The sequence below is a fragment of the Catharus ustulatus genome, chromosome Z (assembly GCF_009819885.2).
Source record: "Catharus ustulatus isolate bCatUst1 chromosome Z, bCatUst1.pri.v2, whole genome shotgun sequence".
Taxonomy (NCBI): domain Eukaryota; kingdom Metazoa; phylum Chordata; class Aves; order Passeriformes; family Turdidae; genus Catharus; species Catharus ustulatus.
In genome coordinates, this window is record NC_046262.2 from 32,807,556 (window position 1) to 32,820,315 (window position 12,760).

General features: G+C 39.6%; 1 protein-coding gene across 7 annotated transcripts in view; it reads left to right on the forward strand.

Annotated features, from left to right (window-relative positions):
- The window catches only part of CCDC171 (coiled-coil domain containing 171), a 184,417-nt gene that overhangs the window by 131,481 nt on the left and 40,176 nt on the right, over nucleotides 1-12,760 (forward strand). For all 7 annotated transcript variants that reach the window (XM_033085309.2, XM_033085310.1, XM_033085311.2 and 4 more), the window contains one exon: nucleotides 6,025-6,156. In XM_033085309.2, coding sequence (XP_032941200.1) covers nucleotides 6,025-6,156 — 132 coding nt within the window. The remainder of the gene's footprint in view (nucleotides 1-6,024; nucleotides 6,157-12,760) is intronic.

Consider the following 12,760-nt stretch of genomic DNA (forward strand, 5'->3'; position numbering starts at 1 on the left):
ATGCAGGCTCCTGTCTTCCTTTGAGTAAGAAGTAATAGAGCAGAAAGAAATACACTAAAGTCAGTGAAGTAAGAGCCCAGTTTCCAGATGGGAAGAGATTGAGGAGATGCCGTGAAACTTGGCTGAAAAAAATATTTTTGTAAGCTAAGGTGTGGACTGTACTGCACTGAAGATTCCTATAAATCGTGGAGAAATGGGGAATTTGAAGTGTTTGAGAAAAAAGATCCTTTGCCCTGAGGGAAAGGGGGATCTCTGTTCTGGAGAATGGAAAGATGAACAGAGACATTTGACGGAAAGAAGAGATGGAGGGAACTTCTGCTTTTGAACAGCTTGCTCTTAAAAGTAATAGCCCATGAGTTGACATGGCCCACAAACACCGCTCTGGGAAGGCTATGAAGATGGGAGGAGTTTCATGATTTGCAGATTTTCCCAGGCAGATGTGAATCGTGAAAGTGAAGACACAAGAGAACTTTATTTTTCTCTTGGAAAAAATCCCTATAGCTAAAACAAGAAGAAACTCTTCTCCTTGAAGTGAACTGAAACGATTATTCAAATGAGGGACTGACTAAAGTGTCTTTGGATGTGATTGTTAAGAGATGTGGGGGGAGAAGACTGTGGTCTGAAAGTCTTACTCTGAATTTCTATGTGCTGTCAATAAAGTTCTTCTTTTTACCGTTTTAAGTTTTAGGCCTGCCTTGTTTTTGCTCCTAATCCTATCCCACAATGGTAATTAAGTATATTAGAATTGCCAACCTAAACTAAACCAAGACACCATGTAACAAGTATCTGTTGAACAGTTTCCCTCCTGTAAGACCCTCTTGACTAAGCAAAATACCTAGTGATTTGGTGTAGTTTGGTTTTCACCCTTCTTGGGGGAAAAAAGAGAAAGGTTTGGCAGGTTGTTTTGCAGTTCAATTGACTAATTTGGTTCCAAATATCATTCCTTACTTCATTTTCTCTCTAATTGAGTCTATAATTTTCTAGTTTTTAGATGCTTGATTTAAAGTGCCTTCAGTTTAAGAGACACAGTCTTGTGACAGGCAGTCTCTTTACTTCAGGAGCGATCCTTGATTGCTGAAACATACCAATGGAAAATATTGTATCTGACATTATATAGGTCCTCATCCAATAAGAGGAATATACGTTTTTTGTAGTAATTTTCCTTACTTTCAGAGCAGACTCAGACTGGTGTTAGGAGCAACCAATATTAACAGATTGACTCTATGATCTGACAGGGTGCTGCGGGATGTACTTCTTTGGATATTGCTTGTGCCAAATCGTGAAGCTAGTAATTTGGGGTCTGTATTCCCTTAAATGGATAACACTTAGGTTGTTCTAGAGACCCCAGAAAATATGAATGTATCATGAGGAAAATAATCTGTATTGGCAATTTACTTGAAGAACTACTGTTATCTCAGTATTATTGTTGGTGCGCTATTGTTCCTGTATATTCACTTATATTTTTAATATAGAGTAGAAAACTTTAGCAGTTCATACTCATGAAAAAAAAAAAGTGTTCATGAAGGTTTATTTCTTTCTAACAATATATATAATTTTTTATTATTCATCTTAGTTCTATGATCATTTATGTAACACTGTAACGAAGACTTGCCCATTCAAAGCAGTTACTATGTAAATTATTTCTGTTAAAATGCTTCCCATGGCAAAGCACTGTGTCAGGTACATGTGCATGTTCTTAACCTGTGTCATATGGCTCCCGCTCTACATGCTGCCCTGGAGGTACAGATACTATGCAGCTAAATCAGCCACATACGTGCAAGACTGTGGTTAAGACTAGGATTTGCATTCCAACTGCTTTCTTCTACTTTAAAAAGTTCTAAACTCATTTTTGTCTGTCACATGCAGAACACATAGCAGTGTGGTAGAAAATATTTTGCTTGTACCGTTTTGGAATGATTTCTGTATTTGCAGCTTCTCTTTTATCAGCAATATGGTCATCTCAAACACAAATGGATTAAATCACTGTTTTCCATTTGCTTATCACCAAATCACTGTAGATCTTGTTCTGCTCTTTAAATTGCAGATGATATGCTATTTAAAAAGTAGTAGGAAATTAAAGAAATGTAAGTCAAAAAATAAGGTTTGGGTTTTTTTTAAGTAGAGTTGGTGAACTTTGAACTTATAAAATGTTCTCATACATAGCTTACATTGTGAAGTTTATATCCATAATTTTCTTTTCACCATAAAAAATCAGTGAATTGGGAATAAAATAAAAACTAAAATCTCAGGTTTGTTGTACGTTCGTTGTGTTGTTTGTCAGATAGCAACTGGGAAAAGACATTAGGAAGGGCTGGGCACATTCTAATACCATTTAGAACTTGCTGGCAATTACTATCATATCTCTATTGGCATAACTGGATATACCACATCAAACTGTGCAAAAAAAAACCCCCAAGTGAGCACTGGAGTGGACTGCAGACAAAACTTATTATCTTGAGCAGCAGAGAATTTCAAAGTTCACTTTTGGACATGTAGAATTAGCCCATCAAATTCTACACCTTGGTTCGGTCAATAACGTAACTTCAGTTTATTATTCTGTTTCAGCTTTGATCTGAATTAATGAGTACTTTATTGATTTTAAATTGAGTGGCTGTATTGTTGTCTTCTTTGTTGCTCTCCTAATTAATTAAAAAGTTAAACACTGTCATAAGTCACTCTTCTCCTTTATTTTAAAATACTATGAGTACTTAGTAGATCCATTTGTGATTTTGCCTGTTTTCAAATAGTATTTATATATTTCTAAACTGGAAAATGTAATGATCATATTTAGAAGCATGCTGTCATGACACTTAACTATGCTCTGTATAAAATCACTTTTGAAACTTTTCACAGTCTCAGCTGAAATTATATTTACTCAAATCAAAAATGGCCAAAACCTTCACTAACATTACATAAATATAAATTTATAGGATTTTTCTCTATAATAATTTTAGATTATAGGGAAGTGAAACTAGTTTTAGTTATTTTTAATCATTGCAATAAGCCTGATTAGCTGATTATGTGTTTTAGATTTTAACATAAAACTCTCTAGCCTTGGGAGACCTTTCAGTCAAAATGGTCTTGTTTTAGATTTCATACAGAGGGGAAAAAAATGTCATTAAATACAAAAAAGCTCTGAAAATTGCATTTTAAAGCTTAACTGCATAGGATGGATCTTCTGCCTGTTGAGCTTCCAAAAAACTCCCTATTTTTAAAAAGAAATTAAATTACCCATTTTATCTTTGCCTCGTGCGTTTTTTTTTTCTTTGCTTCGTGTGTATTTTTTTTTTACTGCATTAGAGAATGAGGAAATAAATGCAGTTTCCCAACTCCTGTTGTTTTGTTTCTGGATCTCAAAAAGCCAATAGACGAAGTTATTAAATTAGCTCTTTACTAAGATTTCGTTCAGATCTGGTCTCTCCAACATGATTCCATGCAGGCAAGGCCATTATAGCTTTCCAGTCCTTGAATAGGTAGGCAACTTGGAATGGTTTCACTGCTAGTAAAACGATATAGTGATATTTGTACAACATACACCCAGTCTTTTGTTCTTACAATTTTTCCTGAACCCTCATTTTCAAAGAAAAAGTCTATGTTAATTTTCAGTTTCTCAGTATGCATACTGATAATGAGATGTACTCTCTACAATCTAAGTATTTACAAACACAAAAAAAGGGTTTGTTTTTTAAATTATGAATCCTTATATAAAAAATCATACCCTTTAAGAAGCCAATACATACTTTTTTGATGCAGTGGAATTAATGGCATTTGTTTACCACAGTGCAGCCATTTAAAAAATGGGGTTTATATTTTGTTGTTCAGTGACTGTCAGACCCCAATACCGAAATAGAGAGTTTGAAACTAATAGGGTTAAAAGGACTTCTACTGTCTGTATTGTGTATATATTATACCTACATTGCTTATACATTGTTTTTTTCCCCCTAGTATTAGCAATCTGCTTTTGTACTTTGACATAGGGATTTCCCTTGTGAATTTTGTCACAGAAAAAAGAGAATCATCAATATCGCAGTTAAACTTGACTTTCAAAGCTAATAGTATCTCATTTGGGGGCTGAAATTTAATAAATTTTCTTTGATTCTGTTTGAGTTTTTAAACATCAAACAATGAATTGGCCAGGGTGCAGTAAAATATTTAGATCTATTGACTACGGTTCAGAAGGGTAGAAGGCAAAACACTGGTGGTTTGATGTTGATAAATTCTTAGTACCTTAATCCACATTAATGTTTCCTTTTATCTGTGTGCATACTGGCAGCAAAGATGCTGAAAAGTTGGTGTATATATAAGCTATAAAAATGTAAATCAAGTGTGTGCGTGTGTGTGCGTGTGTGCATGTGTGTGTATTTAAAGCAGTGTATTTTGTTATATTCAGCAAGGTTAACGTCTGACCAGAATTACACATGCTGACAGAACACTCTAGAGAGTATGTTTGTTCCATAGGACTGTATATCCTGAACCTAGTGCACTATGTGTGCAAAAAATGCGTAGAGGACCTTTCCTGTTATAAAAATTGCATCATAGTGCATATGTTTGGCAGCCACAGGTATTGACAGGAATTCTTTAGGTCAACTTGGGAAATGTAGGGCTCCCTATTCCCACAGAACAGAGGAACGAATAAAATAAAATCTCTTCTTCTTTGTATCCGTAGATTTGCACATGCTTCTTTCAATCAGAGCAGATTTCAAAGGCTCTGCCATTATTTGAAATCTGTTCGCTCATAATCAACATTTTACAAGAATCTAATTTTGTAAGTAGTTACAGAAAAGTAATCTGGGATTTAAAATTAATAGATTTATGTTTAAATTCATATCCAGTGCATTCTTGTGTGCAAGGCGCCTCTAACAAAAACTGAAATTTATTAACATAGTACTTAGTAAATGGTATATCTATTGATTTATATGCATTTAGAATATATCCAGTATATGTTTTACTATATATTCAGTATATGCTTTAGTATTAGACTGTGTATTCGGTAATTAAAACAGTAGATTAATTTTGCAGTACTCACTATTACTACTCAACAGATGCAGTATGTGCCAAATAAATGGATTTAATCTATTCGTTTGTACTAACATACATTTGAATGTGTGTCTATCCATCTGTATTAGAATATAATCTGACTGCTGGGATCTCCCGGAGATGGACGCTGTAAATTTTGTAGTAGATGGACTGAGAAGCGGGCGTGTGGCGCCCGTGGGTGTGCGAACGGAAGGGGTGCCGAAGGTTGGATAGGTGGCCTGTTGCGATGCGCAGCGCGCTCCGCTTCCCGCGGCGCCGCTCCGTGCCCGAGCGCAGCAGCGCAGCAGCGCGACCGGCCGGCAGGTGGCACTGCGACACCGGGCGCGCGGGGGCTGCCCGACACCGCCCGGGCCGCGCTGTCCGCGCGCCGGGCCAGTCCCGGCCTGCGAGCTCCTCGGCCAAACTCCGCTAGCACCGCTTAGAGCCCGCAAAGACACAGCATCTCTTTCTTCCTCACACTCTCCCCCCCCTTACTAATTGGAAAGCTACAGGTTAGTTCGTTTTGATTTGTTTGCGGATTATTCGTTTTATTCTGACTTTGGACTGAGTTGTTTCTAAATGAGCCTCATTCTGATACCAGAGTAGACAAAACTCACATGGCAGCTTCTCACTGATGTGATCACATGAACTTTTTAATTCCGTAGCTCGTTTGTTTCAGTTAGAAGTACAATTGCTGTGTATTTTCTTACTAGGTTTTTACAGGTGACAGATCTGTGAAATGTATATGCCAGCTGGGCTACAGAGCCCTTAGTGTCTTTCCTTCTCATTTCAGACGAGGGGAAGATGCTCTTTCTTCTTAACATTCTCTCCCAGCACTCTGAATTAGAGATTTTTTTGCAACGAAAAATCAATTAGTCCTAAATTTATTCATGGATTTCAGGTCCAGCGATCAATGCAAGTCCACTCAGCGGGCTCAAGGGGACCCAGTTCATCCCAGTTAATGTGTCTGAAGGGGAATTACCATTGATGCTGTTTTTTTCCCTTTAGGTCAGAGATCAGGCCTTGCTGCCGTGTACTGCAGCAGCCACGAATGACTTCACCCTGGAGCTACCCAAACTGCACCTGGAGACCTTTTCAGAGGAAGGGCTGAAGGGCAGGCCAGAGGCTGCAGCATTTCAGGTTAGAGTCTAAAATAATCCTGTTTCTTGTTTTCATTTTTTGCAACTGAGAACAAGAAGCTAGACTGCTCAGAATGTGTGGAGAAGAAAATACTTCAAAACTATTGTTTGTGGGCAACAGTTGAAAGAGAAGTAATTTTAATATATACTGTTGGATGTGGTATTTCAGAGATGATATGAACTTTTAATTTTGCAGGTATAATGTTAAATAACTGACAGAGATATGACCATGGAAAAAAATACAAATTCTATATTTGAAAATTTATATCACTCTATCCCACCCCCCTTTCCTCTGCTTAATTTAAGCCAGACAAATAGAAATCTAAAGTGGGGGGAAAAAAGACAAGATTTTTATGCTGCTACTTGGTCAGTAACAGATTTGTTCACATTTCTGTTTTAGAATTAACAATGATTTTTAGCACTTATAATTTGAAAGACACTGCTATTTGGAATACTTTAGTATAGGAGCTATTTTGTTTATGTAGGTTTAAACACTTACATGTTTCAAAATGCTAATTTTATTAGGAGGAAACTGGGGAAAAGAAATGAACTGAACATGTACATGCCTTCAGCTGTGAAAATGGATTCTGTGCAATGCCTCCTTATTGTTTCTAAGTTTGTTGTGTCTCCTTCTATACAAACTATGCCTTAGTCTTTATAGCTATGCAGAATACATTATTGTTTGAAGAATATTTTGTTTTCCCAATGAGAGAACAAAAGGCAGAGTGAGTACATACTTCTTTCATTGTGTTCTACTATCTGAACCAGAGAGAGTAGAGATAGTCAAGTAAAGTGCAAGGATGTTAGGAAATGCAAATCTTGCATAATTTCTGTAGTAATATGTTTTAATTTATTGCAGATTTTCAGTTCTAGACACAGTATATAATTTCAGGAACAGTATCACAAAACCAAATATTCAAGAAAGGCAGATTCTAAACTGGTAATTTCTCATTGTTGCCGTTTTGCATTCATGTCTTTCAATATGAAAAATATTTAAATTGTGTGTGTATTCTCATGCTTCCATAATAAAGTAGTAATGTGTAACACCGTGAGATTCCCGTGCACCTTAGTAAGCACAGCTGTATGTCTCTGGCACAGGGTAGGTTGCTAATGCTTCCCCATGCAGTGATGATCACTTTTAAAGCTGCACAAAAAGCTCCACAGGTGCATCTCTTTTCTAAGAAGCTGCCATAGAAATCACCAGCTTTTAAATACTACTCTTCTAATTCAGGAGCCTGTCTGGGGCACCTGCTTCTGTTTTTTTTGTCTCATCCCAGCTTCCATCCTTTTTTGACCTTCCAGTGATTGCAGAAGCATTTCCAAGACAGCCTATTTAATAATTATTTCTAAGAACAGAAACAGTAATATAAAAAGTTGCATTTCACATTTGAATAGAGTACTTACTCATGCTATAGCAACCCATAGTAATGTATGTGCTGCACTGGTAGTGCAGTGGTATAAACCTACTTTTTGTTTACCTGACAGCTTCAGTTACACTTGGTTACTCTGTGCATACACAAACAGCTGCAATGGTTCAGTTTGTATCATTGTGAAGTTCCTTTCCTCCTATTTTTTCTTTTCTCTTTCACTTCTCTTCCTTTCCCTTCTCTCCCTCTTCCTCTCCCTATGTCTAGTTACAAAGTCCTTTTTTGATAACTTTCTAAGCACATTGTAAATATTTTCTTATAAAATTTTCCCTCTATAAAATTTTCCTTTTATGAAATTTTCCTTGTAGTCAGCTAATTGATGTTAGTTTCATGCAAAACTACATTAAGAGCAATCCTGTAATCTTGAATGAGGTAAACTATGAGTAACCACTTTGTGCACACTTCTCTTTAAAACCAGTGGAATTGTTTGCTGCATGTTCTCTAGAATTGCTATAGTTAGTCTGTGATAAGTATGACTCAGCTAAAAGTCTTATTACCTGCAAGGGTTAGACATCAGCAGTTTTTTCCCAAGTCTAAATGTATTGGTATTTGATGTTATATTTTTTTTAAATTGCATGAAAAATTAAGATTTTAAGTTAGTGGGATAGGGATGAAGCACAGGCTGTCAGAACTGTTGAGTACTGAAAGAAGATGACATTGTTCTGTTTTTATTATTCATGCATCCAGTTTGTAGTAGGTGGCTGAGATCAGTAATTAATTATATATCCATTGGTGTCTTATTGTATCAGTTCTTCATCATATGGAAGTGGTATGCATCTTTTAAAGAATTGTACCCTCTAGTTTCAACCTTTAGGAAATGAAATGAAATATTTGAACATAACACCAAAGAAGATACACACCATTCTGTGTATCTTCTCCAAAGCCTACATTTTATTAAATGGCTCCTAAATTGTAGTTATGTGGTAAGTTGAAATGTTAAGTTTTTCAACAAGCATATCTTTGCAACCATGCAAGTAGTGAAAGTGTGACTTAATTTGCAAGCATTTGTTAAATTCTTGAGGACTGCAGCAGAATTACTACAGTAGTTTGAAAATGTCACTCCAGTTGGATAAATAATGGAAAAGGTATAATATCTCTAAGATCATAATATGATTGCTATAGCTTTGAAAAAATCTCACCTGATATTCAATTGCAGTGAAAAATGTTATGTTACAAAATTGTGCTGTTTGCTACTTAAGTTTGAAAGTGGAAAATTATAGTATTGTTTTCAAGCACCTGGAATGCAATGAACACAGCATTTAAGGTGTGCTGTTCTGGCCATGCCCTAATGTTCCTACTGCAGACAAAAAGTGGAACCATATGTGAAACCTCCCATGAACACAGGATACAGCATTCAATAGGCAACTAAAATGACATAGTATTGCTACTTCTAGTAGTTTTGCTTGGCAGATGACTATTTAAATTAACCAGTAAAGGTTATCAGCTCTTTATAAAATGCAAAATTCAATTGTGTTATATCGTTAGAAAGAGGATAATGTTTACTTAGTAATCTTAACACTCTCTTCTGAAATAGTTTTTTGGCTCACAGAAAAAGTGGGCATTCAAGAAATTAATTCTGAATTGTCTTAAGTACTTTTACATCAAATATGTAATTGATGCTAATGCCAAGTATTTTTACCTAAAGACAGTTCATAAAGCTCTCAAATAAATCCAGTGAGATTTAAATGTTTTTGTATAAATAATTAAGCATTGGTATATTACCAGTTTAGGTTTCTTCTGTTTAGAGAGGTAGGCACAGAGGGTAGAAACTGGTATAAAAGAAACTTCTTGAAGCAAATTTAGGTACTTCAGACCTATGTGTTAATGTTATGTTTTAAAGGAATTATAGTTGATTTATGCTAAAATGACTTTTAAGTATTTATCGGCATGATCCAGCCTATCTGAAGACATGACTGCAGATAGTAGCTGAACACAGAAAAGCAACCAGAAAAGAATCTGGGAGTGCTGGTTGGCAGCAGCTTGGCATCCTGGCTTGGATCAGCAGTAGTGTGTCCAGCAGGGACATGGATTGTCCCCCTGTATTCAGGACACACATTCAGGCCACACCTCAAATGCTGTGTCCAGTCCTGGGCCCCTCCCTCATTCCCTACAGGACAGACACTGAGGGGCTGGAGTATGTCCAAAGAATGGCAACAGAGCTGGGCACCAGTCCTGTGAGGAGCAGCTGAAGGAGCTGGTGTTGTTTAGTTTGGGGAAAAGGAAGCTCAGGGAATACCTGTCCTGGTTTAAAGTACAAATGTCTGCCAGGGACGGCAGGAACCTCCCTTGGAATTGGAAAATGTAACCCACTTCCCTCAAAAATATTATAACTTTGAAATTACAGGGCTTTCAGGTAAAGATGGGAAAAGGAGTACAGTTCTTTATTACTATATGTGTGTATGTTTGACGAAGCAAACAAACAACAACCAGCCCAGCATTAACCACAGCCCGAGCAGGAGCCCAGGGACCCTCCTGGCCGCGAGCACTGTCCCGTGCTGCAGTTCCGGGCACGGCCAGCAGGGGCGCTGGTGGCTCCCCTGGGCGGGACGGGGGCGATAATTCCCCCGCGCCTGCAGGAGGCGCTGTGGCGCCTCCTTCACGTGGGTAATGGCGGGCGGGCTGGCCGAAGGGAGGGGAAGGGGCTTCATTTGCACACCCCAGTGGCAGCTGAGCCCCTGTCCCTCCAGACGGCGAAATGGAGTGCAGCAGGAAACTCGGAGCAGCAGGCTGGAACAGCAGAGGCGGGCACACCTGAGATGGCCAACAAAGGGTAGCAAATCTCCAGAGCTGTGCCAGGAGCCATGGGAGTCTGGGTGGGCTCGGGGTGTCAGGTTAAAGTGTAGCAAAAAACCCGAAGCTGCAGCAGAAAACAGTGGGGCTGAGCAGCGGCAGGCGGGTTGCCAGGGAGCTGTCGCGAGCAGCCAGGAGAGTCTCCCTCCAGGAGAGGATTAGGGGTCAGTGTCCCCTTCTAAGTGAGGTCAGATGTTGGAAAGCTCCCAGTTCAACAGCTGCTCATGTGAGCAGATGTTCACCCATGATAAGAAGACACAGTGAAGGACAAAAGCTCTGCAGCGAACCCTCTGGCCTCAAGAATCAGGTACCAAAACCACACCTGTCCACTCAGATCCCAGGAGAGAGCGAGTGAGAGCAAGGCATGGGCCCAGCTCCTCACCCCCAGCCCAAATATCACCGTATCTCTGCACTTCCCAAGAGAAAGCCCCTCAGCCAAGAGACAGCAGCAAACTGTATCCTTCTCCTCCTTCTCCCATCCTTTGTCTCCCATGTATCATCATTACCATCTCTTAGGCAACAAATGGTAGAAAATTTCTGAGAGAAATAACTGAAAAATCCTAACTGTCAACAACACCTCATTGCTCTCTGCTACTACATGAAAGGAGATTGTAGTCAAGTTGTAGTCAGTCTCTTCTGCCAACAAGCTACAGGACAAGTGGACATAGGCTCAAACTGTGCCTGTAGAGTTTCCTGTTGGACAGCAGAAAGTTGGTAAGACATTGGAATGGATTTACCAGTGATACGGTGGAGTCACTCACCATCCTTAGAAGTGTTCAAGGAACAACTGGGTGTGGCACTTAGTGCTGTGGTGTGTTGGCATGGTGGTGTTCAGTCAGGGATTGAGGATCTTGGAGGTCTTTTCCAGTAATAAAGATTATGTGATTCTCTGCTCCAGGTGGTTTTGAGATGGTTAACTTTCCAGTTTGTCTTGCCTGTCTCTGCCTCCCTCTGTTTTTTTCTCTCTCTGCCGCACGCTCTTGTACTCTGGTGCCTGCCTGTGTGTCCGCTCTGCACACTCTCTGCTGCACACATGTCCTCTCGCACACTTGCTGCTGTGTGCATACTGACCACTTGCTCCTGCTCTCTGGTGCTCTTGCTTTCCCTCCCCCTGTGTGCCTGCTCTCTCTGCCCTACGTACTCATGAACTTTCCTTCAGTCAGTCTCTGCCTGCTACTCTGCCTGGGTCTCACTCTCCTGCTTCCTGTGCCTCTTTCCCATTCCGTCTTGCTTACTCTGAATCAGTCTTTCTGTCCCTCTACCTTTCCCTTCCAGCTGCCCCATCTTGCTCCCTCTATATTCAGCATGTATCCATTCGTTCATGCGGCTTTAGGAAGTCCACATGGGATTTATATGTACTTCTTTGCCATTCTTAGGTGTTTTGAGGTAATTTAACATGAAAAGTGCAGTAATAAAATGAAGATTTATAGTTTTAGTAGTAATATAGTAAAGTACTGACATATCTTCAGTGTTAGCATATAATCATTATAAATTTACGAAGAAGTAGGTTCTTACCACTTATGCATTCATACATAATTTAGTCATGCATTATCTAAATGTGCTGTAGGTTCGTTTTTTCTAATTAATTGGACAAACATAAATGTAGTTTTAGGAGCTTCCTAATTTGTATTTATTTTCACTTGTTTATTAATTTTAGATTTATGCTTCATGGATTAGATGGTGAAAGATATGCATAATTCTGCTGATAATTTTCCTCAAAATAATAAACACTGTTTCATTTCTGTGTTCACTTGTCAATAAAAAAGTTCTTACCAAATTGAGAAAGCAAGTGATTTCAAAGGTAACATTATAATTCTGTCATCAGATCTTATCCTCTGCATAGGGCTTATCTTTCAAACATAAGTCAGTTCTGGTAAGAGGATGTAATGAGATGAATTACAGTAATTTCATGATTACAAACCGCACGGATTATAAGCCACAATTCTGGGGTGTCGGCAACATTTAGGTCCTTATCCATACATAAGCCGCAATGGATTATTAGCCGCACTTTTGTTCATAGCGAGGATCCATGTGCAACTTTCGCAAAGTTGCCAATTAGTAACAGAACCGCGGCATAGCGGGGTTTACTGGCTCGGGGCAGGGCCAGGCAGGCTCGGCCCGCTCATGGTTGCCGACGGGGCCGGGTGGCCCAGCTTGGCGCTACGGCTCGGTGGGGCCGCTTGGGGCCGGCCAGGCGGTGCTACCGCCGGGCTTGCTCATCCCCCTCTCCGGTCTGCACCACCGCTGCCGCATTTGCTCGCCCTGGCCGGCACTGCTGGCCCCGGTTCTGCTGGGCTCCCCTGCGCTGCTAGCCCCGGTTCTGCTGGGCTCCCCTGCGCTGCTAGCCCCGGTTCTGCTGGGCTTCCCCGCGCCGCCGGGCTTCCCGCT